Source organism: Danio aesculapii, chromosome 11 (genome assembly GCF_903798145.1).
Source record: "Danio aesculapii chromosome 11, fDanAes4.1, whole genome shotgun sequence".
In the NCBI taxonomy this organism is placed as follows: Eukaryota; Metazoa; Chordata; class Actinopteri; order Cypriniformes; family Danionidae; genus Danio; species Danio aesculapii.
The window spans coordinates 6,021,454-6,048,495 of NC_079445.1; the positions used below are offsets into that span (position 1 = coordinate 6,021,454).

The 27,042-nt window shown below is 37.2% G+C and overlaps 2 protein-coding genes across 2 annotated transcripts in view; both read left to right on the forward strand.

The window, feature by feature from the left end:
* Window positions 1-136: 136 nt before the first annotated feature.
* si:ch73-40i7.5 (amyloid-beta A4 precursor protein-binding family A member 3) lies at window positions 137-17,283 on the forward strand. Its single transcript, XM_056468363.1, has 11 exons — window positions 137-363; window positions 3,562-4,722; window positions 8,354-8,384; window positions 8,476-8,621; window positions 9,346-9,432; window positions 9,516-9,692; window positions 12,006-12,185; window positions 12,260-12,472; window positions 12,559-12,678; window positions 14,694-14,834; window positions 16,751-17,283. Exons 2-11 carry the CDS (start codon window positions 3,670-3,672, stop codon window positions 16,820-16,822), a joined length of 2,220 nt encoding a protein of 739 aa, XP_056324338.1. The 5' UTR covers window positions 137-363; window positions 3,562-3,669; the 3' UTR covers window positions 16,823-17,283.
* Window positions 17,284-19,023: 1,740 nt separating this feature from the next.
* The window catches only part of abca7 (ATP-binding cassette, sub-family A (ABC1), member 7), a 62,003-nt gene continuing 53,984 nt past the window's right edge, over window positions 19,024-27,042 (forward strand). The window contains exons 1-6 of the mRNA XM_056467879.1: window positions 19,024-19,105; window positions 21,775-21,883; window positions 21,972-22,065; window positions 23,954-24,095; window positions 24,178-24,305; window positions 26,767-26,888. Of these exons, the coding sequence (XP_056323854.1) occupies window positions 21,818-21,883; window positions 21,972-22,065; window positions 23,954-24,095; window positions 24,178-24,305; window positions 26,767-26,888 (552 nt within the window). The 5' untranslated portion in view covers window positions 19,024-19,105; window positions 21,775-21,817. The remainder of the gene's footprint in view (window positions 19,106-21,774; window positions 21,884-21,971; window positions 22,066-23,953; window positions 24,096-24,177; window positions 24,306-26,766; window positions 26,889-27,042) is intronic.

The following is a 27,042-nucleotide window of genomic DNA, read 5'->3' on the forward strand; positions in this document are numbered from 1 at the left end:
TATATATATATATATATATATATATATATATATATATATAACACTGAAACCCTTTCTGGCAGATTTTTGCTCTGAAGAAGACAAATCGATAGATTGATTAGTCACGTCTTATTCAAGTGCGCATGCGCAGTATTGAGATCCTCAACTACGTTGAAGTTTTTTAGTTGAGCCGTACAACAACATAAGAAAAAACGATTTAAAGTTCTTAGTACATCTCAAAATGAATCCCGTTGATGTTTAGGGATGTTTTACTGAAACACTGCGTCCTTGTGATCGGCTCCAAGGTCCAGCCATTTAAGCGAATGGACAGGATTTGCGTGTTACTGATTTGTAATTATTTATAGGGTAATAGATGAAGCGAAGGTAAGCCACTGCACCTAATATACACATCATGTTCGTGTGTGTGTGTGTGTGTGTGTGTGTGTGTGTGTGTGTGTGTGTGTGTGTGTGTGTGTGTGTGTGTGTCACCCGTTTAGTTTACAAAACTTTGATTTCTCTTTAAACTCAATATTTGCATGTTTGTATGGTGTCCTGCACTTTGAGCTGTCCACGTTCACAAGTCAACACAAGTCATACACTTCATCTTTGTAGACCTCGCTCTGATTTACTTTACTTAAACGTAACGTAAACTTTACTGTATCACTGTGATTGTACCACTGATCAGTGATTGATATCATCTTGGTATGAGCGCTATCAAGTCAAGTCATCTTCGTTTTTACAGTCAGAATTACAAAGAGGCAAATTATTAGAAATATGAACAACCGTGTGAAGTTTCATCAATGCGAGACAAGTTCAAGAAACACAGCAATAGGTTTTATTCAGATCAAGTCAGTTCAGTGCTGTGAAATTGAATGAGATGAATACATGAATAATGTGAAATCGAATGAGATGAATAATATTTCTGTGGGTCTTTTAAACGTTTCTAAAAAGTTTAGATTTGCCTTGGCTTCTACAAAAATAAACTCTTAAATCAGATCACAAAGTCTTGAATTAGTAAAGTTGTGTATTGAGGTAAAGTTGGTTTTACATTTACACATTCAATAATATAATTTCAGAAAATTATTATTTGCAAATTCTAAATAGTGAACTCATATTAGCAGCCAACGACTATCGAAGTACAACACTGTTAATATAATAAATAATAGTGCTAATGTTGTTTTGAAGTCGTACTTGCAGGCTAATTCTGATTAAATATTCAAAGTAGCATAGGTAAACAACATAGGGGCCGTTAAATGAACGAAAGTGCGAATATAAAACTATCTGTACCTTAATAAGTTGTGTCTTTAAATCTGGCATGCACTGGAAAAAAAGTCTTATTTCTCAGTGCAGAATTTGATTTAATAAATATTTAACAACAAGACTTACAGTTTTGTTTCTCAAATGTATCTTAATTTATCCCTCCAGCATAATTAAAAGGAATAAGTAAAGTTATTGAAGTGTTTAATCTGTTGCTGATGCAGCTCATTGTGTTCTCACTAGGCCAGGCCTGTAGTCAGGGGGGTTGGGTAGTTCAGAAGACACACTCATTGACAAAGGTCCAGATTTTGTACCATACATGAGCTCATTTGTCCTATTTTGACTGCTATGCCATCATGGTGAAAATAACCCATTAATAAAGGCTTTAAGCCCAAGCAGCCTCTGTTGGATGTCGCTACGGTGTGACTTAAGCTAGTCAAGTGTGTCTATTGTTATTTGCTAACAAATATTTTTCATTAGTCCAGCATCCAGCTGTGTAATCTGGTAGGAGAAGTCATCTTTCGCTATTGTATTGTTGAGAAAACATTTTACAAGTAACTTTTATTCTAAGTCTTTGGTCTAAAAAAACTGAGAAATAAAAAAGTGAATGCCAAAAGCAGACCATAATAAAACCATTTATGCATCTTTTCTGCTGGAGATAACTTGGTCCTAAAAAAGACCATAATAAAATTTATTTGATTTACTATTTTGGCTAAAATAGTGAGAGTGTGGTTATGATGACCATCCGGCAAGCTAATTCAGAATAGTGCTTAAAATGTCGCTAAAATGCAGTATTTAAATGTCATAATTAAATAGAAAACATGGGACGTATAACTGCAGAAAGGTTGACTTTTTGAGAGAAAAGAAACACCCATTTCACCAGGCTGGCTACAGGCCTGTTGGCATTTGCATTTAGAGAACACACTGATGTGTTTTACACTTTCATTTTTCTTTTAAAAGTCCTAAATCCACCTTCATGAGACTTGCAAAACCCCCTACACCAGGGGTCACCAAACTTGTTCCTGGAGGGCCGGTGTCCTGTAGATTTTAGCTCCAACCCTAATCGAACACACCTGAACGAGCTAATCAAGGTCTTACTAGGTATACTTGAAACACCCAGGCAGGTGTGTTGAGGCAAGTTTGAGCTAAACCCTGCAGGGACACCGGCCCTCCAGGACCGAGATTGGTGACCCCTGCCCTACACATACAGAAAAAATGGACCATAATTCCTCGTTGTCCTTTTCTAGTGACTGGCATTTACGCTCCAGTGCCTTTCGTCCACGCTGTTCAGCGATGTTTCAATGTCTGCGATTTTGGTGCTATGACAGGAAATGGTGGCCTGAAGGGTAGCTGTAGATGCGCATATTTCAGTGAGGAATTCTGTTCTCAACTCAGTTATTTCCTCCCGTATAGTTGTAATGAGCAACTCTTTTAAAACAGCTGGCGTTAAATCTGAAGAAATCGCAGCCATTTTGGCATCGTCATCAGTTTCAGCAGGACCAGGAGAAACACGCTTGGGTTTTAGGCATCGAAATAATAAGAACTGGTTCTAGCTAGATTCGAAAGGATCTTTACCTTTGTGGACGTCACTTTTAGTCGTTAAAAGCTCAGAGTGTCCCTTTTTACTGCCTAAATTAAATCGAATTTACGGAGCGGCTCCCGTACACGTCTCACTTTCCTAACTGCATACCGGAAGTGATAATTCCTCAATAGTCATATTTGGTAAGCATTTTGTCGTATTTTGATGACTTTGCTATTATAAAAAAAAAAAAAAAAAAAAAAAGAATGGGCATGAGCCGGTATAAGATTCTGACAGTTTAATAACCTTGGATAAAATTATCACGGTTTCACAGTTTGTTGGTATTGTGATTACTGCTCTAAAATATATTCTTTTTAAAAGTCTGTGTAAAAACAAAAAACTTTTTCCCCTTTTTGAGCACAATACTTTTTTTTGAGAAACATTTAAAATATTTTGCAGCTGTAAACATGTCAGGCTAAATAATTAAATTAAATCTCTGATTTCTGCTGTCTTCGTTAGTTTTAAAAACACTGTTTCTTTACCATTTAAAATTGGTATTTTTGGATATCTTTTCTGCTGGAGATACTTTAGTCCTAAAAAAAGGTAAATAAAAAAACATACCTTAGGAATGCTATAGCTGAAAATTTTGGAAGTTTTAAAACCTTGATACCGCGGTATACCTTGAAAACGGTTATCATCCCATGCCTAAAAGAGAAACAGATTTCATTAATTCTTTGATCATTACAATTTATTTGGATGTGTTTCAAATGTAAAAGTTGCTAATACTTTCATAATTTGTTGTTTAGGTTATTCTACATAAACCAAGGCTCTTCTGCTAAGATGAAAGACTTTTAGGCATCCCAATTACTGAAATCTGGGGAATCCCTGGAGGAGGCAAAGAAATACCAGCGGTAATGGCTGAGGATTTTATCTACAGTGACGGTTTGGAGTTGGAGCAGAGTTCACAACCTGCTTCAAACTCTCAAGCTGAAGCTTCAGTCCATGACGCACATTTGACTCCTAATGGTTGTGGTTACTCAACTAATGCTCCTAAAAATCATAGTGAAAATCTGCAGAGCCCTGAATTGGAAGATCTGGATTCTTATAACCCGATTGAGCCGCCACCACTAGACTGGAGATCCGACTCTTCCAGTGATACCGGCTCAGTTGCAGAACTCGAAATCTGTTCAGTGGGAGACTTTGAGGCACACGGATCCTTCAACACAGAGTTGAATGAAGACATAATGTCCGCAGGAAATGATTATGGAGCTGAGCACTTAAGCGAAGCTCCTGACAAAACTGAAGATCTTTTAGTTCAGGAAATATGTGAGATCAGGCCTGAAATTAGTGTTTGTCAAAGTCAAGATGCTCCACAAGAAACACACAAGATTTATGCAGGAGACAGAGGTAGAACATGTATAAACCCAGAGATGAAGATAGGGAAAATCAAAGAGAAGGAAAACGATATTGACCACTCGCACATTCAGAGTCTTCTAACTCAACTCCATCTTTTTAAACCATCAACATCATTTGATAATCCTGCCGCTTTCACACTTGATCATGGAACTCTGCATACACCACCGGAGTCCACTGCTTCTTCCTCACAAGAGCTTGAGTTTAGTGCCCAGTCAGCATGTGCACGTTCAGACAGGAACGTCCCTGAAGCTCTGCTCTTTTCACATGAATATCAGAAAGATCTGATGCAGATGCTGGAGGACCAAGAGCCAGAGGAGCTCAGTACTGCTCCACAGTTTGTTCACACACGCCTGGTGACCCCTGAACATCAGTCCAGTCTCAGAAGGCAGAGCAGTGATACAGATGAAGTCATCTCCATGTCTCACAGTCAGGATGCTTGGCACAAACACTTGCAGGATGAGTTTTTGGTCTCAGGAGTTGCAGAGGACGATCAGTGGACGCAGTCTGAAAGCCTGTCTGCTGATCAGTCGGTCTCCCCAAACAATGATCTGGTGAGATTTTGGTCCTCTATGGATTTTCTTACCTTACATTAGATTTTAGACAATAATAGAGCTCTGTTGCTGGGCAGAAAATCTCATGTACAGCATTTGTATGGCCTTTTCTATGGAAGCCACTTTTATAAAGGGTTTAAACACCGTTGTGTGGTAACAGTGTGTCTATAAATCCTGCCTCTAATTGTAGAAAATATGAATTCTATTTATTTATAATCACGCTTGATAAAAACAGTCTGCAGAAACGCTTTGATTGGCATTCTCACTTTGAATGTGTTATCAGAGGGGGAAAGTCCCGCCCTCATTGGCATAAACAGCCCTGAGTGAGAAGCAGCCATCTGCCATTAGTGTTTCACCTGCTGATGATAATGTCAGCAGCTAATGGCTCGTTTCCACTGACTGGTACGGTTCGGGTCGGTACGGGTCACCTTTATAAGGCTTGCGTTTCCACTACCAAGGGTACCCTTTTGGTGGGCGTGGTGTATGACAGAAAGTTTCAGTCAACGTCATTCTCGCTCTAAATGTTTATTACTAACTTTTCTATGAACATGAGTTGATTATAACAGCGAATCAATGACAGCCTACTGTAACGTCTGTAAATAAATAAACAAATGAACATATATAAACACATACAGCCCCTTACAGTCTCCGATATGTTACCAACTACAGACGAACTACACACAGCAGACATTTCGTCCGTATTTAGGTTCAAAGACAACACAAAATATAGCCTACAGTCAGTGAAAACCTCTTATCTGTGTCTGTAATTGTTCAGCAACACATGTAGCCTCTGTTTGACAGTAATTCCATCATTCCCAGTTCATATTAGTCCAAAAGATGAAGATAATAAATTAGTTATACATGGCATTTTGTTTGCTGAAAAATAATGTGCTGCTTTTTTCCAGCTTCTCCTTTGTTTCTTCACGCTTCACTCTCGCGTTTGTCAGTGTCTGACAGGATCGAGTTTCAAAAGCACGTCAATAACCAAGCGCAGGCTATTTTCATCAGCTCAAGAAGTTTGTTATTACAGATATAGATGCGCGGCGAGCTCTAGGAAAAAAGCGAAACCGCTCGCACTTCAGACTGCCTCATAAAAAACTACGAGGCAGAGGGTAGATTCTGCTCTACTCCATGGCTTTGTGGCTGTTCATCAAGACGACGACGAGGTTTATTTGAGCCAGGTTCGACCATGGCTCGTTATTATATGTATATATCATTCCGGCTGTAATCTCTCGCTGTGTATTTCAAACATGGCGGGTTTTTTGTTTTCATTCTGGCTTGTTGCGTAACGAATGACGTATCTCTGTAAACCAATAGCGTTTCGTGTTTGGTACCCTTTCGAAAGGGTGCTGAAAAAGTGGTACGGTACGGTTCGGTTCGGTACGCCTTTTGACGTCGGTACGCCATAAAAGCGTACTGTACCGTACCACTCAGTGGAAACGGGTCATAAGAGGATTGTAAATGTGGAGTTTAAGGGGCCGATCACACCGCCTTTATGTTCCAAAAATGCAAGGCGTACTGCACTGCCTTTTTTGTTGACAAGAAAAAAAGAAATGTGGTGCGCTTAATATCACTGGGCAACGACTGAATCAGCTGCGTATTGTCCGCGAGTGTTGCGGTTGATATTGGTATAATTGTAATATTTAATAATATTGCGATATTCAAGATTTGTGAAGTCATACAGCTCTGGATAACATAAAATAGTAACCACCAGTCTCTCCTCCATCTTCAAAAGTCTCCAAAGTCTTCTTGACAACACAAACACTGCTGTCACCTCAACGGAAACTCTGCCTCTGCTTTAATTTGATTGGAGAATGAAAAAGACATGACAGACGTTACTCGTTTTTTCGTTCAGAGTTGACTATTTTTCAACTGTGAGCGCACCGTGTGGAACGGCAAAAGCATGAGGCACAGCAGGCGGTTAATACGTAGGGCGCAAAAGCAGCATGCAAAACACTTGGGGCCATTAGTAAACCATTCAAAAGATACATCTCTCAACGCCAAAAGTGCGTTCGGTGTGATCAGCCCTTTAGGATGCACAAATGAACACTGTAGTCTCCGTAGACTGACGCATTCTGAGTCACTTCTTTTGACATTTTCAGTTTTTCACAGAGATAACGTCAGTCCTGTTTGGATCTGCCACTATGCTAATGCATAGGCATTTGTAGTTCCACCCTCTTTTGAAAACAGCACTACCTCATTTGAATTTTTTATAATAATAATAATAAAATAAAAAAAATTTATAATCGGGGGGGGTTTCACCTTTATTGGAAAGGACAGTAGAGAGAATTGACAGGAAAGCATGGGGAGCAGAGAGGGAAAGGGTCGGCTTAGGACAGCTAGGCGGGAATCGAACTCGGGTCGCCGTGAGCACTGGAGTGCATGTGTCGACGCACTGCACCACTGCACCACTGGTGCAGACACCTCATTTGAATTTTAAGCAAGATTCACTAAAACAACATAATTTGGATCAAATCTTACAAGATGCAGTTTTAAAGAGTCGCAAAACATTATTTGTGGTGTATTTTGAGCAGAAACTTCACATACACACTCTAGGGACTTCAGAGACTTATTTTACATCTTGTAGAAAGGGGCATAATAGGTGCCCTTTTATAAAAAGATGATTATGACTATTAATTGATCGTTCTGTGCTTTTTATACAGTTGAAGTCATAATTATTAGCCCCCCTTTGATTTTTTTTTTTTTTTTTTTTTTTTTTTTTTTTTTTTTAAATATATTATATTTTGCAATATTTTTTTATAATATTTCCCAAATGATGTTTAACAGAGCAAGGGAAATTTCACAGTATGTAAGATAATATTTTTTCTTCTGGAGAAAGTCTTAATTGTTTTATTTCAGCTAGAATAAAAGCAGTTGTTATATTTTTAAAAACCATTTTACGGTCAAAATTATTAGCCCCTTTAAGCCATATTTCTTTTGAATAGTCTACAGAACAAACCATCGTTATACAATAACTTGCCTAATTACCCTAACCTGCCTAGTTAACCTAGTTAAGCCTTTAAAATGTCACTTTAAGCTGTATAGAAGTGTCTTGAAAAAGTCTAGTCAAACATTATTTACTGTCATCATGGCAAAGAGAAAATAAATCAGTTATTAGAAATGAGTTATTAAAACTATTATGTTTAGAAATGTGTTAAGAAAATCTTCGTTAAACAGAAATTAGGGAAAAAATAAACAGGGAGGATAATAATTCTGACTTCAACTGTACATCTTGTAATTAAAAAGGCTGCATTTGTGGATCCATGCGAGTTGGAATATGAGTTTTAATGCAGTTGTCAAACAGAAATATGGCATTCTAAATGAATGCTGAACTCTACTTAACTGATTATATTTTAATTACATTACAATATCGATGCAGTAAAAGGAACCGTATAAAATTTCACATTCACAAGTCACATTAACTGTTTATCAAGTTTATCGGTTTGGGAAGAAACACTAGCTGTGCATATACCCTTTTATGAGACTAAATAAAATGTAAGACTAGATAACATGTAAGATTTTTATTTTAATTGTATTCTTGTCATCTGAGGTCAGAGGAATATAGCAACGAAGCTGCAATCGAAGCTGTAATAAGCTGTAATCTCACTGGCTTTCTTCTGTTTTTCAACAGGATGCTGAGACACAGCCGCCATATAAGAATGGTATGAAGTGCAACAAAACAAAAGCAACAAATTGTATTTCCATAGCCCCTAATATAGGTTATAAGTAACATCATTTTGTTTTTGTTTTAAGTGCCCGGACCATGTGACCCTGAAGACCTCCTGGATGGCGTGATCTTTGGAGCTAAATATCTTGGATCTACACAATTACAGTCTGAGAAAAATCCTTCCACCAATGCCCGGATGGCCCAGGCACAGGAAGCTGTCGATCGCATCAAGGTTGAGGAATAAGCAATAAGCAAATAATTTTTTTTAGTCTGTTTGCTAAAGTATGAATAATGTCAGAACAAAAAAAAAATTATTATTCCTGCATGCCTAGTCTGGCTCACTGTTGAAATGGACGTTTCTTCAAATAAATTGCATTGGTAGCTCGCAATTTCACAGGAATAATAAAAAATTGTGCCAAAAATGATGACATGGTGGCTCAGTGGTTAGCACCGTCACCTAGCAACAAGAAAGTCACTGGTTCGAGTCCCGGCTGAGCCAGTTGGCATTTCTGTGTGGAGTTTGCATGTTCTCCCCGCGTTTCCTCCGGTTGCTCCCCACAGTCCAAACATGCGCTATTGGTGAATTGAATAAACTAAATTGGCCGTAGTGTATGTGTGTGAATGAGTGTGTATAGATGTTTCCCAGTACTGACTTGCAGCTGGAAGGGCATTCGCTATCTAAAACATGGTGGATAAGTTGGTGGTTCATTCTGCTGTGGCAACCCCTGATGAATAAAGGGACTAAGCTGAAGAAAAAAATCAATGTTTTAAATATAAGCAGCCTTGGACCATTAAGGAACCAGCATTCTTTTATAATGGTCATGCCTTTTACACTGGCAGCCACCACCGCTAAAATCTTACAGTATTACAATGTCTTGTAGTATCTATAGTATTATCATACCTAAAGCACCTGCTAATCGAAATGTGTAATGTATGCTCATTTGTATAACATACAGGCCCCTGAAGGAGAGTCTCAGCCCATGACAGAGGTGGATCTGTTCATTTCCACACAAAGAATTAAAGTGCTGAGTACTGACACACAGGTTCGATGACAACACACCTGACAGTCCGTCTTCTGTAAGTTCTTTCTGTATTGGCGTGTGTCTGATTTCTCTCATGCTTTCAGGAGGCCATGATGGACCATTCTCTGCAGATGATTTCATACATCGCGGACATTGGGAACATTTTAGTTTTGATGGCCCGCAGGAAGCCGGCTAGTCGTAAATCAGCAGACACGACAGATAGCTCTGCGGCGCCACCGAAAAAGTGCTGGATGATCTGCCATGTCTTTTCTTCAGAGGACGTGAGTGAAGTATTTATTCTCAGGCATTGATTTATTTGTGTTATGCCCACCTGCATTAAGACTTGCTTTGCAGTGATCTAATAAACATGTTATTTTCTATGCTTATACATACTAGATTACCTGGTGTAACTGGGGCCTTAATTCCTTTTAATTGATTCAATCACAGCTCAGTGGTTAGCTCTGTCGCCTTAAAGCAAGAAGGTTGCTGGTTCGAGCCTCGGCTGGCTCAGTTGGCATTTCTGTGTCAAGTTTGCATATTCTCCCCATGTTGGTGTGGGTTTCCTCTGGATGCTCCGGTTTCCCCCACAGTCCAAAGACATGTGGTGTAGGTGAATTGAATAAACTAAATTGGCCATAGTGGATGTGTGTGAATGAGTATGCATGGATGTTTCCCAGTACTGGGTTGCAGGTGCAGGGGCATCCGCTGTGTAAAACATATGCTGAATAAGTTGGCGATTCATTCGGCTGTGGCCACCCCTGATGAATAAAGGGACTAAGCTGAAGAAAAATGATTCGATCACAAGTCAAAGTACGGCTGTGCAATAAATTGCGAAAATATCGTCATTGTGATAATATTATATGCAATATAAGTGAGTAATAAATTACATTTCAAGAGTTCCCACTTAGATATGCTTGGCATTTAAAGTAGGTTTGGCATGCTGTCCCAGAAGAGAACCCTGAGCTCGGAGATATTTGAGCCCAGGGCTCCCGCCCAATCGATAAGCATATCAGGAGATCCGAGATCAGGTAGGTCTCGAGAGCTCCCCTTTCGAAAAGGGAGGAAAAGGAGGAGATGGGGTGGAAGGGGGGATTCTTCCAAACGAAGGTAGAGCAGTAGGAAGAAAATGATCCATTTATAGTAAACTAGGATCACTCTGATTGGATTATTACTGATTACAGATGAGTGGCCAGACGTGCTCAATCAAATCACGTGCTCCTCTTGAAATTAGTTTATGAAACTTCACTTATTTTATGCACTGACTGGTTTTACTTTGTGTTTTAAAGACTTAACGTTTACACCAATTTTTTTGTCAGAATGAGAATTAATTAGATCTGAAAAATATCTTTTACGATATTATCGCATAAATAAATTATTTAAAAGTATAGCTAATAAAAGTAGGATTTTTCTATGAAAATGTTATATCGTAAGAAATATTGTTACCTTTAAGTAAGAAATCCTAAATACAGCTGTAAACCAGATTTAAAATGTTTGGGGCTTGTCCACTTTCAACCACTTCCAGAGGTAGTGTGAAAGCTCATGAGGTCAGATCAAGCAGCAACCTCCCGCTCTCCCTCGGGAAGCCAATACAGAAGTAACTGAAACTGCAATTCATCGAAATTCCACTAGTCCTGGTTTCTATTGACCCCACTGTTGCCAACTTTACAGCAGGAAAAAAGGGTGTTTACAACCTGGTACAAAGAAAGATTTAGGTTTATATAGCTAATATTACCCTTAATGACAACTGTGAGGGGGTGAATTTTTTTATAACTAATCCGTTTCCTTTATATAAGGTTATATTAGGTCTGCATAAATAAGGGCGTGGCCACTTGAGTGGCAGCTAGGTGTCGCTGGTCGCCGTCACTTCACCTCAGCTGATTCCGGCTGATTGGCTGCTGAACTCGGCATATACTTCATATTTATGTTTTGTTTTATGTGGCTTTACACAGTCAGCTGCCTTTTGGACTTATTTCTTACAATTATCAGATGATATGGGATGCTGTGTGCACTTAATTGTGCTCACAAACCATTCACGTGGCCTCCATTTCCCCGCTGAGTGAAATTATATACTTGTATACCATCTCTCTAAATGTATTTGTTTTATTTAAGATCATTTATCATTTATTATGTTCTTTAGAGCTGTAAAGCACTCCAGAATCTGACAGATTGATTAGCTGTAGGCTACAGAACTGTCATCTGAAGCGCTGTCATACAGTTTTAAGCTGGATTTGATCAATAGCTTTGCATTTACTAACACGCACCATAGCATAATATCTAGGACCCCTTTAATGCCAGGGGAACAACAGTAATAATGGATTATCTACATTATAATAATGTATTATTATTTTTTATAATGTATTATTATTAAAAAAATGCATTTTTCAGCTAACAAGAAGTGAAACATGTTCTAGTGCATCCGCCAAACAGAATCAAATATTTATAAAAGGGCAAACTAGCCTTTACCCCTTTAATGCCAGGTGAAAACGGTAATGCTTTTTGCCTGACCACTTGTGATTGGACTGCTGAAAATGCAGATGGATATAGGGCCTACATTTCAAAAACAAACTGCTGTTTTCTCATTTGTGTCTACTTAGGCTCAGATCATCGCACAGGCCATTGGTCAGGCGTTTGGTGTTGCATATCAGCAGTTTCTGTACACTAATGGAATTAAAGCTTGTGATCTGAAGCCAGGCGAATACAGCGATTATCTCGGCACGCAGGAACTTTACAACGGAGACCTGGTTCACTTTTCTCGCTCTGAAAACATCAGAGAGGTAAGGATGTCCTCCCTTTGGATTTGTATTTTGGCTGGATAGCATGTAAAACCCATTTCACTCAATGTTTTCAGGTGTGTCTTACTAAAAAGGCAGGAGAGATATTAGGTCTTGCAATTGTGGAGTCTGGCTGGGGCTCTATTTTACCAACTGTGGTGGTAGCCAACCTGCTTCACGGTGGTCCTGCAGAACGTTCTGGCGAGCTGAGCATCGGGGATCGCATTATGTCTGTTAATGGCACCAGTCTGGTGGGCCTCCCTATCGCCACCTGTCAAAGTATTATACGAGTAAGACAAGGAAATCCCATAGCAGTAAAGATTCGATATTACTCTGAAACTTTAATCTAATCATTTGATTTTTGATTTTTTTACAGGATTTAAAGAACTTGTCTATGATAAAGCTCAGCATTGTTCACTGTCCACCCGTCACCATGGCGATTATTAAGCGCCCTGATCCCAAATATCAACTTGGCTTCAGTGTGGAGGACGGCATCGTAAGCAACAATTTTCTGTAATTTATTGTATAGGCTGTATAGTGCTTTTCACTTTTAATAATAATAATAATAATAATAATAATTCCTTACATTTATATAGCACTTATCTAGAAACTCAAAACACTTTAAACATTTTTGGGGAATCTCCTTATCCACCACCAGTGTGCAGCATCCACCTGGATAACGGGATGGCAGCCATATTGCGCCAGACAGCACACGACACACCAGCTGATTAGTGGAGAGGAGACAGAGTGATGAAGCCAATTATGATGTGGGGATGGTTAGGAGGCCATGATGGACAGAAACCAGTGGGCAAATTTGGCCAGGATGCCGGGGTTAAACCCCTACTCTTTTTTTTTTGAAGGACATCCTGTGATTAGACATGTATAAGTTAATATATGTTAATAAGTTAATATATTATGCCTAAGTTAATATGTTAATTTATGTAACCATGGATGGAGGCAAGACTAAACTGTGTAGGCTACTTAATATTGAGGTAAAAGCCCCAATCAGATCTCTGTTTTCAGATGTCTCCGTTTTCCCCCATCCACACTAACATGGAGCAGCAGCAGTTTAAAATGAAAACGGCCTCTTCAGCATTTCCAAAAAGCTCTGTTTCCGGCGCTCGATAAACTCCGGCTTATTGTGGACGAATGCCGTAACTGTAGCAAAACGTATGCATTTTAAAGGGCACCTATGGTAAAAAATCTACTTTTCAAGCTGTTTGGACAGACATATGTGCATGTATGGTGTATAGAGCGTCATATTGGGGTGATATAAGCGCACCCAGTGCTTTTTTTTTTTCAATTTAACAACATAAAAAACGGTGGACCAATTGGAGCTGTTTTCAAACCGACCGCAACTTTACGTAGGAGTGCGCTCCCCCCGCCCACCAATATTGATTGACAGGCACGTCATCATATCCTCAGTTTGTTGATTCACGTCCGCCATTTTCAGCGTGAGTCGAAGCGATATCACTAAAGGAACACGCTAGCTCTATTTTTAGATTGAAGGCTCATTGGGCTCAACACAAGAGCAATATTCTCCACATTATCGCTCTAATCAGAATTATTGTTTGTATCTTTAGGTAGGTTTGCAAACATGTGTACTTCTCATTGAGTCTACCTTATACTTCAGCCGTTTGCATTTCTCGCGATCACAGAAGCTCCCTGTGATCTTAACTATGTGCTGCTGTACCTGATGCTGTGCCATGCATTTTAGAATTCTAAACATAGGTTTCTATCAGGGTACACACAACGGCGCGACGATTCGGAACACTTCATGTTTCTGCCGCGCCACAGAGAGTGTCTGGTGTGCCGTGTCGCGGCTTCGAGCGACGCATTCCGTGCCTCAGTAAAAGTTAATTCCAGTGTGCGTGGTTATTAGTCTCGGTGTACAAGCTTGGTACTTGAAACTAGCACACAGTTGGCTGTAAAACTATACAAAGACACAAATGATTTTGTACTCTCTGCTTGGTCTGTGTACGAGTCGTATATGTACGACTGATTGCTGATCCTCTCACTCCTGCTCCTTCTCTCAGTCTGTCTGTCTCTGTTGCAAACAAAGAGCAGGTGAGCTCATGGCTCCGCCCCCTTTTTACGTTGGCGGGAAGCCAAAACTAATCTACATGTGAAGCAACACACCCATAAATCAGCGAACTGTGGACACGCCCCCAACATGACACTTTTTAACACATTATAATAAAAAAATCTGAATTGTGTTTTAAACTGAACCTAAACTGGCACACTCAGAAGAACCATAATATTAATATTAAATCATAAAAAAGAGGTAAACTATGTGCCCTTTAAAACTAAAATGTATTAGTGTAAACAGGGCCTGTGAAACATGATTGGCTGTTGGTTGTGTATTTTCACACTTCTTACAAATTACAAGTGTGAAATGTCTTTATACCTGGTGGTTTCATATGTTGATGAACACTGAAAGCCCTTGCGTTGGCTAAACTGTATGTAGTATCTAACACTCTTTTTGTTAACTGTTTCTGTTCTTTTAATTAGATTTGCAGTCTAATGCGGGGTGGAATAGCTGAGCGGGGCGGCATTCGAGTTGGTCATCGTATTATTGAGATCAATGGACAGAGTGTGGTAGCTACACCTCATGAGAAGATCATCAACATCCTGTCCAATGCTGTGGGAGAGGTATGCGTGTTTCATTTTAGCAAATTCCTTACACTTTGAACTACATTAAAAATGATTAATTTACTGGATCTGATCGGATAAGATCATACAGACTTCACAATAAGAATACAATTATCAAGCTAAATGTCTTTTAACCATTGTTCTAAATAAAATGTAATTTTATTCTTGATTTTTTTTACATTTATTTTTTTTATTATTTTTGTTTTTTTTTGTGGTCTTGTCATTTTGATTCAAAACAACACTATATATAATACACTACCTGACAAAAGTCTTGTCGCCTATCCAGTTTTTAGGAACAACAAATAATAACTTGACTTCTAATTGATCATTTAGTATCAGAAGTGGCTTAAATGAAAGGCAAAGGCCTCTAGATTACGCTTATTTTACCAGAATAAAATATGATCATGTCTTGATTTTTAATTATTTAATTAGGACAGTAAGGTCTGACTTTGCTGAGACAAAAGACTTGTTACTTAACAGAAATAATGTCCAGTATAGAATGTAAAGTCATGCTGCAGTGGGAAAAGAGTTAATATTGTGTATGACTCCTATGAGCTTGGAGGACTGTATTCAAACATCTCAGCAATGACTCCTCTCATCATCTGGAATGGCAGAGAAAGCGTTCTTGCAGGACTCCCAGAGTTCATCAAGATTCTTTGGATGCATCTTTAATGCCTCCTCCATTTTACCCCAGACATGCTCAATAATGTTCATGTTTGGTGACTGGGCTGGCCAATCCTGGAGCACCTTGACCTTCTTTGCTTTCAGGAACTTTGATGTGGAGGCTGAAGTATGAGGAGCGCTATCCTGCTGAAGAGTTTGCCCTCTCCTGTGGTTTGTAATGTAATGGCCAGAACAAATGTCTTGATACCTCAGGCTGTTGATGTTGCCATCCACTCTGCAGATCTCTCGCACGCCCCAATACTGAATGTAACCCCAAACCATGATTTTTCCTTTACCAAACTTGATTGATTTCTGTGAGAATCTTAGATCCATGTGGGTTCCAATAGGTCTTCTGCAGTATTTGTGATGATTGGGATGCAGTTCAACAGATGATTCATCTGAAAAATCAACCTTCTGCAACTTTTCCAAGTGATCAACTAGACGTCTACTAGAGTTTTTTGTTGATCTTACAACTCGATCGATGACAAGACTTTTGTCAGGTAGTATAGTTATTATGAGAAAACCATTTACTTTTTGTTGGATTTAAATTCACTAACAACTCTACAAAATCAAACTCTACTCTACAAAAGTTTGAAAAATATAGATTAGATTTTGTAGGTGTTAAAGGACAGTTTGAATGTTGAGTTCGAATGTTGAGTCTGGTAGAAGACATCGTTTAAAACATTCATTCATTCATTTCCTTTTTGGCTTGGTCCCTTTATTAATCTGGGGTTGCCACAGCAGAATGAACCGCCAACTTATCCAGCATATGTTTTACGCAGCGGATGCCCTTCCAGCTGCAACCCAACACTGGGAAACAGCCATACACACTCTTTCACACAGATACACTACGGACAATTTAGCTTACTCAATTCACCTATACCGCATGTCTTTTGGACTTGTGGGGGAAACCGGTACATCCGGAGGAAACCCACGCGGGAGACACACAAAAATGCCAACTGACCCACCCGAGGCTCGAACCAGCAAACTTCTTGCTGTGAGGCGATCGTGCTACCCACTGCGCCACTTTGAAGCCCCATTTAAAATATTGTAAACACTTTTTTTTTAATCAGATGACTTGAATGCCTGTTATTTTAATGCTTTTTAAAAAATTAAGTAGGATTTTGAGTAGTTCCAGAGTAGCATTATGGTCACATGGATTAATCATTCACAATAAAATAAATCTGTTTGCTATGTCTGTCATTTCATGCGTTTTTAAAACACTACATTTTTTTTAATCACATTTGTAACAGATTCATCTGAAGACAATGCCAACATCAACCTATCGTCTCCTAACTGGCCTGGATCAGCCTGTGTTCCTTTAGTAGGCGGTTCCTCTCAGGTTCTCACATGCAAAAAAAACACTGAACACTTGACTGCAATGTAGAAAAATACATTTTTTAAAACTCTTCTTTAAGCTGATTAATACAATTGGAACAGTGTAAAATGATATAGTTATCATGGACCTCCATTTTAAAGCTCTATATTTAACTGCAGGTTTGTATGTGTATTGTTTTTGCTTTGCTGCTGATCCAAGGTGCCTAAAACAAGCCTTGTGTTTGAATGACTATGCATTAGAGTCTAGCCAAAACGAGTCTTCCAGCACTTCTGCAATAGATATTTGTATTTCATTGTGTTTGAAGCGTTTACGTGCTCTTTTACCGAGCTAAAGACTATGTGCCTGGAAAACCTTGATCATGCCAGGGTTTGTTTTTAGCCACAGACATGATAGAGGTATATTTTAATAACTGCTGTATGAGATGTATATTAAAGATACATAAAGACATTCCTCTTGACTTGCTAAATTGTTTATAGAGGTTGGTACAAGTTTAAACACTTATCTAAGAGGTATTTTTGTCTTTTTTTTTCTTGAAATTATATGCAGGGTATGCGTGGGCTCTTAAAGTCTTAAAGAGCCCCTATGATGGTTTTTTTTTAAATTGACCTTCCATACATTGTGTAACACAGCTCTGCAGAACCTCCTGAAGGCCCTTCTGGATCCACTTGGGTTTGGAACTAAGTTGTATGGAGCCAAACGGGTACAAGCCTTGTCTTTGGGAATGCAACAACAGGAAATAGACTAGACTGTTTAATCTGGGTAACTTCTGTTGCTTTTAAAGCGTACCAAACCGAACCGTACCACTCAGTGGAAACGGGCATTACATATTACATATGCTGAATATAAAAGACTTTTTAAATTGTGAATAACCCCCCAAAAATGTGTGATCTTCTAGTGACTTCATTCATTTTCTATTCAGCTTAGATTAATTTTTAGATTAAGCTTTATTAATCTGAGGTCGCCACAGCGGAACGAACCACCAACTTATTCAGCATATGTTTTCCAGCCGCAACACAACACTGGCAAAAACACCCTACACTCTTGAACTCATTCACGCATTACGGCCAATTTAGTTTATTCAATTCACTTATAGCACATGTGTTTGGACTGTGGGGGAAACCGGAGCACTCGGGGAAAACCCACGCAAACACGAGGAGAACATGCCAACCCTACACAGAAACGCCAACTGACCCTGGGGCTCGAACCAGCGACCTTCTTGCTGTGAGGTGACAGGGCTACCCACTGTGCCACCACGCCACCCTGTCTGGAAATCGCAGAAATAAATTAAATTTTACAATGTATTTCAATAGAAAACAGTTATTTTTATTATACGCCACCGAGACGCCCTAATGACTTCAATAATATTTTATTTGAATTTAAAATGATATCTTTAAATATTCAATTATTAATTTACATCTCCTCCTTGTGTTCTTTTCATATTTTATCGTATAATGTTTTTTTAATGTACAGTGCTCAGCATAATTGAGTACATTCCATTTTGAAAATGAATATTTTTACCCATTTCTCAGTGAATATAGGCAATGTATTTTGGTGCATTTAAACAACACAGATTTAATAAACAGAAATATTTATTAAAATAATATTTAGTCACCAAACATATTTAGAAATTTAAAAATAATACAATTAAATTCAAGCAAAATATTACAAAAACTAGTTTAAAATTAAAATACAACCTACAAAATTTCAACTAAATTTTTTTTTATTTTTTTGCTTCTCTTGATTTTTCCTTTTTTTAAAAATTTGTATTGAATATTTTCCATAACATATAAATTTGGCTGTCCTAGTTTTTAGACCGTTATCGTAATTTATTTTGTTAGATAAGCTCCAGATTTGGCTTGAGTACTGATTTGTATAGCTTCCTATTAAAATATGAATTTAAAAGATAGATTTGTGAGGGGTGTGCTAGTATATTCTGAGCACTGTTCATTGTGATATGATACACAAATGCATAAATAACATTGATCGCATTTCCAGAAAGCCTCACTGTACAGGTCCGGAAATTGCGCAGGTTTTATGTAAACGCTAAATGGGCGGGCGCTACATGAAAACAAATCAAATGATTGGCTGTGTGTCATCAGCGGGACGCTCTTGATTGGTTACCAGCTCAATGTGGTCTCAATGTTTTGAATGGAAGTCCCGCCTATGTTGGCGTTTCCTCAAAGTGATCTTGTAACACCGGTATCGCGGACGGAAAGACTGCAGACCGGCTGCTTTCATGAGCCAAAGGAAGTTTTGGTTGAAACGAAAGGTAACCGCATTTAATGTCTTATTACTGTGCTGTTTAAAGACATTAAAGGCGAAAGTTTAAGTTACAGTAGCCTCCCGTAGCCGTGTGTGTCATTCGTCATGTTATGTATGACCTGCAGTAAATGGTTCATTACATATTAATGACTTTTCATTATATACAATAGTCTTGGAATATACTGCAATATAGTAGGGAAAACGGTTTAAAAACCGGTTTAAAAACATAAATATTTAGTGTGTACTGAACAAAATGAAACCTTGTTATTAAATATAAAAACTGTAATGAGCGTTTGTCAGGTTTGGGTGTTTGTCAACAAACACATTTGAGTTATTTATGCAACTGAGTGTTTAATTAATCACAATGTAGGCTATTTTAATACTTGACTTAGAGTGAGGTCAGAATTATAAGCCCCCCTGTTTGTTTTTTTCCCCCAATTTCTGTTAAATGGAGAGATTTTTTTTACTCATCTCTAATAACTGGTTTATTTGTTCTTTGCCATGATGACAGTAAATAATATATGACTAGATATTTTTCAAGACACTTCTATACAGCTTAAAGTGACATTTATAGATGTAACTAGGTTAATCAGGTTAACTAGGCAGGTTAGTTTATTTATAATTAGGCATGTTATTGTATAATGACATTTTGCTCTGTAGACTATCGAAATAATATACAGCTTAAAGAGGCTAATAATTTCGACCTTAAAATGTTTTTTTTTTATTTATTAAAAAACTGCTTTTATTCTAGCCAAAATAAAACAAATAAGGCTTTCTCCAGAAGAAAAAACATTATCAGACATACTGTGAAAATTTCCTTGCTCTGTTAAACATAATTTGGGAAATATTTAAAAAAGAAGAAAATTCAAAGGGGGGCTAATAATTCTGACTTCAACTGTATATATTTGTCTTACGCAAGCTTGTGCTGTATTTTTCTCCGTCCATTTTGTAGGAGATTTATTCCTCCTGTCTCTGTTAAGCCAATTAGTCTAATGAGGATTGCAATAACAAGAAGGGACAGTCAAAGCTGAAGACATCATGTCTTTCAACTTTCCACTATTCATTCATTGATTTTGGTGTTTTGTTGGTCTGTTCACTTTAAATAACATTTTCTTGCTATTTTCTGTCTAGTAAAACATATACAAAGCTGCAACATTTGATAACATACACAACCGGTCAAAAGTTTGGGGTCAGTAGGATTTTTAAATGTATTAAAATAAGCTTATTTTGCTCACCGAGGCTGCATTTATTTATTTAACTACAGGACAAATTGTAAAATGTTTTTCACTATAGAATAACTGTTCAAAAGTAATTTATAATTTAATTTAATAATTTATTCCAGTGATTTTAAAGATGATTTTTCAGCTTCATTACTCCAGTCTTCAAATGATCTTTACAGAGTCACATGATTCCTCAGAACTCACTCTAGTATTAATTATTATTATTATTAATAATATTATTGTTATTAATTGTAATAGTAATAAAGCAATAATGACTTATAATGATTGTTACTCATTAATCATACAATAATGAGTAATATTTCATTTGAAACTACATACAATAACATAGCAGTTATTTAAAATTTTAATAAATATTGAACTATTTAAGGCAGCACGGTAGTGCAGTGAGTAGCACAATTGCCTCACAGCAAGAAGGTCGCTGGTTTGAGCCTCAGGTGGGTCAGTTGGCATTTCTATGTGGAGTTGGCATGTTCTCCCCGTGCTCGCGTGGGTTACCTCCAGGTGCTCCGATTTGCCCCACAAGTCCAAAAACATGTGGTATAGGTGAATTGGGTAAGCTAAATTGTCCGTAGTTAATGAGCGTGTATAGATGTTTACCAGTGATTGGTTGCAGCTGGAAGGGCATCCGCTGTGTAAAACATATGCTGGATAAATTGGTGGTTCATTCCGCTGTGGCGACCCCAGATTAATAAAGGAACTAAGCTGAAAAGAAAATTAATGAATGAATTTAACAATGTTTTTACATTTAATAATTGCCGGCTTAATGAACAGAATAATTTTCTTTAAAAAAAAAAACTGACCCTAAACTTTTGACAGGTTACATTAGAAAATCTGAATTGCATAAAATGTTAAATGTTTCTCTCTTTTTTTAAAAAAAATGCTAATTTGAGTTCGACTATTAAAGTTTTTTGCTAACAAAATGAAAATGCAAATGCCTAAAAATATCAAATAATAAATCAAATGCTTAAAACAACCACCCAAATGAGAAATCAAATGTTTAAACTATTAAATAATAAATCAAAATGCATTCTCAAATGAGAAATCAAATGCTCAAATGTTATTGATATTTAATGTTCATGATCAACTCAGTATAAACCTGTAATCATTAAATAATGAATCAAATGCTCAAACCGACACCACAAATAAAAAACTTCCATATTTGACAACCTCGTTATCAATAACTTAGGACCTACTGTCTTTCAAAGATGGATGAAAAAAGGTGTTATTACCAGAAAGATTTTTAGTTAGATTGAGAAATAATAGTTTCCCAGTGTTGGGTTGCGGCTGGAAGGGCATCCGCTGCGTAAAACATATGCTGGATAAGTTGGCGGTTCATTCCGCAGTGGCGACCCCAGATTAATAAAGGGACTAAGCTGAAAATAAAATGAATGAATGAGAAATAATATTATATTTGCATGGTGTCTTTTTTCTGTAGGTTTCCTCCATTGTCATGGCTGTATAGTCCTGTAGTGTCTGTCATGGCCATTGGAACGCAGCTATACCTGCTGCTATGGAAAAACTTCACGTACCGCAGGAGAAATAAGGTGTTGCGTCTTTACTGCAGCCACAAAATTTAGACCCTTTTTCAAACACTCTACATTCAACGAATTATGTATTTTTGTTTCTTTACAGGTCCAACTGGTTATTGAACTTCTATGGCCACTCTTCCTCTTCCTCATCCTCATTGCTGTCCGCCAATCACACCCACCATACAAACAGAGCCAGTGTAAGTGACATCCTATGAGCGTGAGTGTTGCTCTCCCCACTTGGCAGGTGGCTGGACATCTAAGCTGATTAGCTGAAGTGAAAATCAGGACGTTGTTGAGCTCTTGTGACATTGTTTATACTGAATCATGACCTTTGCTAACGGTTAATCCATGCACAGAAATGCAAGTACACAGAAACATTTCTTTTAGTAATCTTAACTCAAAATCGGAAAGGTTTCTTGTACTCTGGAATAGTGTTTGAGGTGTAAACTTGACATGGCAATGATGCATGCTAAAAATCAAGCCCTGCTTCTATTTTTCCTCATTTTTTCTCTTAGAAATGTGTCACAATTCTGAATTAAAGTTGGTTGCAGCTTTTTGTTCACACATATTTATTCAGAAAAGTTAGCATGCCCTTAATCACACAATAGAGTTTTATCTCTACTTATTATAGTTATATAGAGTTTAAATAGAGTTATAGTTATATTACAGTTTATATAGTTTGGTTATATAGACCAAAATGAAAGCTGTGCAAGAGTGTTTTTTTGGGGGGGTTTTGTTGCTCATTGCCAGTCAAGATTCAGTCCCTTTAGCAACATGTCAACTTTATTAAACTATCATAGCAAGTAGCAAAGAACAAGTCAGTCAATTCCAATTAAGTGCTGTCCTATATATATATATATATATATATATATATATATATATATATATATATATATATATATATATATATATATATATTATATATTATATATTATTATTAATAATCATTATATATAATTATTATTATTATTATTTTTTTTTTCGAGAAACAGCTTATCTTGGATATAAGTGTTTCATCCCAGCAAAGTGTGTGTCTGACTGATAGAGCAGTGTTTTTAGATTTTTACTGACCCTGTGTGTGGATGCAGCATCACAGAAACATGTTAACTATTAATCATTTGTTATGCAAATAAATGTATCAGAGTAAATTTTTTCATTCCTCTGTAGAATATGTGAGTTAATGAGCAATTATTAAACATTACAAAAGGACTGAAATCTTTTGAAATGTCTTGTTTATGACGCATAATTGTTAAAGGCATCATCAGTTTAAGAAAACAGTGTTTTTGGTTCATTGTCATGTCATTTTTAAACACCACAATGTGTCATTGTCACTTTATTTGTAGAGCACAGGTAAAATGGCAGCTTTACTCATGATAGTTTAGTTTAAGACTTGATGCTAGTTAACACACACACAATATTGCAATAAAGTCAAAGAAAACCAAAAAAGATTTGAGTTTTAAATTTAAATCATCTGCAGTTGTGGCAGTGCTAATACGATTTTCTTAAATGCAAATGCACGCATTCATTCATTCATTCATTCATTCATTCATTCATTCATTTATTCATTCATTCATTCATTCATTCATTCATTTTATTTTCAGCTTAGTCCCTTTATTAATCAGGGGTTGCCACAGCGGAATGAACCACCAACTTATCCAGCATATGTTTAACACAGCGGATGCCTTACAAAGGGAAACACCCGTACACTCTTATTCACACACATACACTACGGACAATTTAGCCTGCCCAATTCACCTAAAGTGCATGTCTTTGGACTGTGGGAGAAACCCGAGCACCCGGAGGAAACCCACACGAACACTGGGAGAACATGCAAACTCCACACAGAAATGCCAACTGACCCAGCCGAGGCTCAAACCAGCGACCTTCTTGCTCTGAGGCGACAGTGCTACCCACTGTGCCAAATTACAAATGCATGCTTTTTTTTTTTTTTTTTTTTTTTTTTACATATTTTCTATGTGTATTATTAGAAAACAAATTATTTCAATGAATAATAATAATGTTTATGTGATTATTTTTAATGTTTCATATTAAATGTTGCTGATCTTGTCTCTTTTTATGTTTTAGGTCATTTTCCTAACAAGGCGCTTCCTTCAGCAGGCACACTAGCATGGATTCAGGGCATTGTATGCAATGTCAACAACCCCTGCTTTCATCAGCCCACAGCAGGAGAAACACCTGGGCTAGTGAGCAACTTCGACAACTCCATGTGAGAGGTCTTGCTGTATCTCAAACACTATTTTCTTTATTTAACTTCGGCCATTGATGGAGATTTATTTTGTCATTTTCAGACTTTCTCGACTTTTAGTCGATATGAGGACCGTCCTGACAATCAGTGGTAACCGAACGACCTTCTCTGGTCTGCAGGACCTGTCAAAGACAATCCAAAGACTCGGGGAAAGACCAGATGCCTGGCCAAGTATATTAATCAATTATCTCATTTTTGAAGTTGAAAATGCTGTATGAGATGTGTTCTGTAGACTCAGTTAGTATTTCCTTAGCAAGCTCCTTGTAACTTGATGTTGTGTCACAGATAAATGAATTGAAGAACTTGGCTTAGTTTACCTACTGTGCCTCATCTAGAACCTCAATGTTTCAGTTTACTCAATACAATACAATACTTATTTAAACAGGACAATTAAAAATAACCAAAGTTGACCAAAGTGCTGAACATGGGAGTAGTAAAAGATAGAATAGAAGATGAGATAAGAAAATAAAAGATACAAATATGCAAGACTGATTAATCAATCGAACCAATAATCAAGGATTATTAAAAGCGAGAGAAAATAGAAAGGTCTTTAAAACTTAAAGACTTAAACTCAGAAATAGAAGGGGATTGTCTAATATGGAGCACTATAGTGTTCCAAAGTCAAGGACCAGCAATTGCAAATGCTCCATCGGCTCTTTTTGTATAGCATGTTCTAGGCGCTAACTAAATTGAGATTGCGCAGTTGAATCATAGCAAGTAGCTCCTTGATTTGAGTCCTGGCTCAACTTTTTAAAAAGTACTTAAGAGTAGTGAGTATTGCACTGTTAAAAGCTGATGCATTTACATGTAATTTGTACATGTGTGTGTGTGTAAACATAACATTTTGTAGGGCATTAATTATTGCCCAGCAGGCACACAATTGTCATAAGACGTTAATATTAAGTTAGATTTAGGTTGTGATGTCAGGTGACCAAAATTCAACGTCTAGCCAGCGTCTAAGGACAGTGTTATTTTGATGTCGAATAATGATGTCAAATCACATTGATATTTGGTCGATTTTTGGTTGTTAGAAAGTAACCAAAATCTAACGTCGAACCAACATCTAAAATCAACATCATATTGATGTCAAATACTGATGTTTATTCGTCAGGTATGGCAACTAAAATCCAACGTCTGATAGATGTCATAGTGGTAACATCCACACAACGTTAAGCTCTAACATCATTAGACATTGATATTTGGTTGATTTTAGGTTGGATGTTGCACATTGACGTCAACCAGGATGCTTTTCTGTGTGGAGTATGCATCTTCTCTCCATGTTTCCATATATTTCTCTCTCACAGTCCAAAGACATGCTGTATAGGTGAATTGGATGCAATAACTGGCTTTAGTGTATGAGTGTGTGTGTGAATGACAGAGTGTATGAGTGTTTCCCAGCACTGTGCTGGGTTGTGGCTGCAAGAGCTTCTGCTGCGTCAAACACATTCCAGGGTAGTTGGCAGTTCATTCTGCTGTGTGCCCCTGATTACTCAGGGAATAAGTCGAAGGAAAATAAATGAATGAAAATTGTCTGGAAGGGTAAAATTGACGGTTCATTCAGCTGTGGCAGACCCTGATAAAACAGAAGAGAATAAGAAAAGTGAGGGCACGAGTTAGCCTCTCACTCACTTCTTTTGCTCTCTAGCCTGTCACTAAAAATATTATATTACTGTCATGTTAAGACCATTTTATGTCAATGATTTGAATGATTATACAACAACATAATAATGCAAATAGGGAAGATAGAAAAACCTTTTATTACAAAGGTTATTAACATAACTTTTAACATTAACACTGTGTTTTAGAATGTAAATATCCTTGTAAAATGGCTTTAATGTTATTAATGTGTGCCATTTTGTGCAGTCACTGTCACACCATTTGGACTGCAACTTAAAACTTATTAGGACAACTTTTTCCAAACTGTCACTGTCACTGTCACTTTTCAGAAATGTGAAAATTAATCTTTCTTAACCTGTCAGTAAGCCTTGATATCAAAATGATTGGGCCCAAGTAATGTATTTTGTAATACATTTATATATTGTGACAGGCCTTCCACTCTGTAATTGTGTTATTCTTCTTTCTCTCATATCATAATATTTATAATTTGCACAGAATATGACAGAGATGGTTAGGATAAGCACTAGACAAAATCCTTATCCTCTATTCAATATACAGTACATTTCTGCAGGAAATATATCACAAAATGAAGTCACTAGGAACTTCTGGTTCATGCAGGTTTAATTACCTAAAAGGATAGTTCACCCCAAAAGTCTGCCATCATTTACTCACCCTTCATTTGTTCCAAACTTGTTTGAGATTTTTGTTTTGTTGAACTCACAGTTTACAGGTTTCCAACATACTTCAAAATATCTTCTTTTGAGTTTAATAAAAAAAAAAAAAAAAAACTTCAAAACATCTTTGGTACAAGTCAAGCTTGAGTAAATGATGGCCTGATTTTTATCTTTGGGTGAACTATACCTTTAATAATATATATATATATATATATATATATATATATATATATATATATATATATATATATATATATATATATATATATATATATATATATATATATATATATATATATATATATATGTAAAATATCTTTGTTTTTTTGACACCTTTGTAGATCTTCCAGTGGGAGAGTATCTCAGAGCCAACGAAAGCTTCTCCTCTTTCCTGCGGACAAACACCAGCATTCCCTCAGCATTTGTTGAGCAGTTATTGAGGGCACGACTGAACCTCCAAGTGGTAAAAAAGACACTTTCTGAAGTACTTTAAATCCTGCACTGGAAGCCTAGACTTAATGTCCTGAATGAGTGTAGGTATTGTATCATCTGCAGTAAATTTATGTGACTGAATACAGTTCTGTTTATATCTATTTTTTGCCCTAATGCAAAAAGAT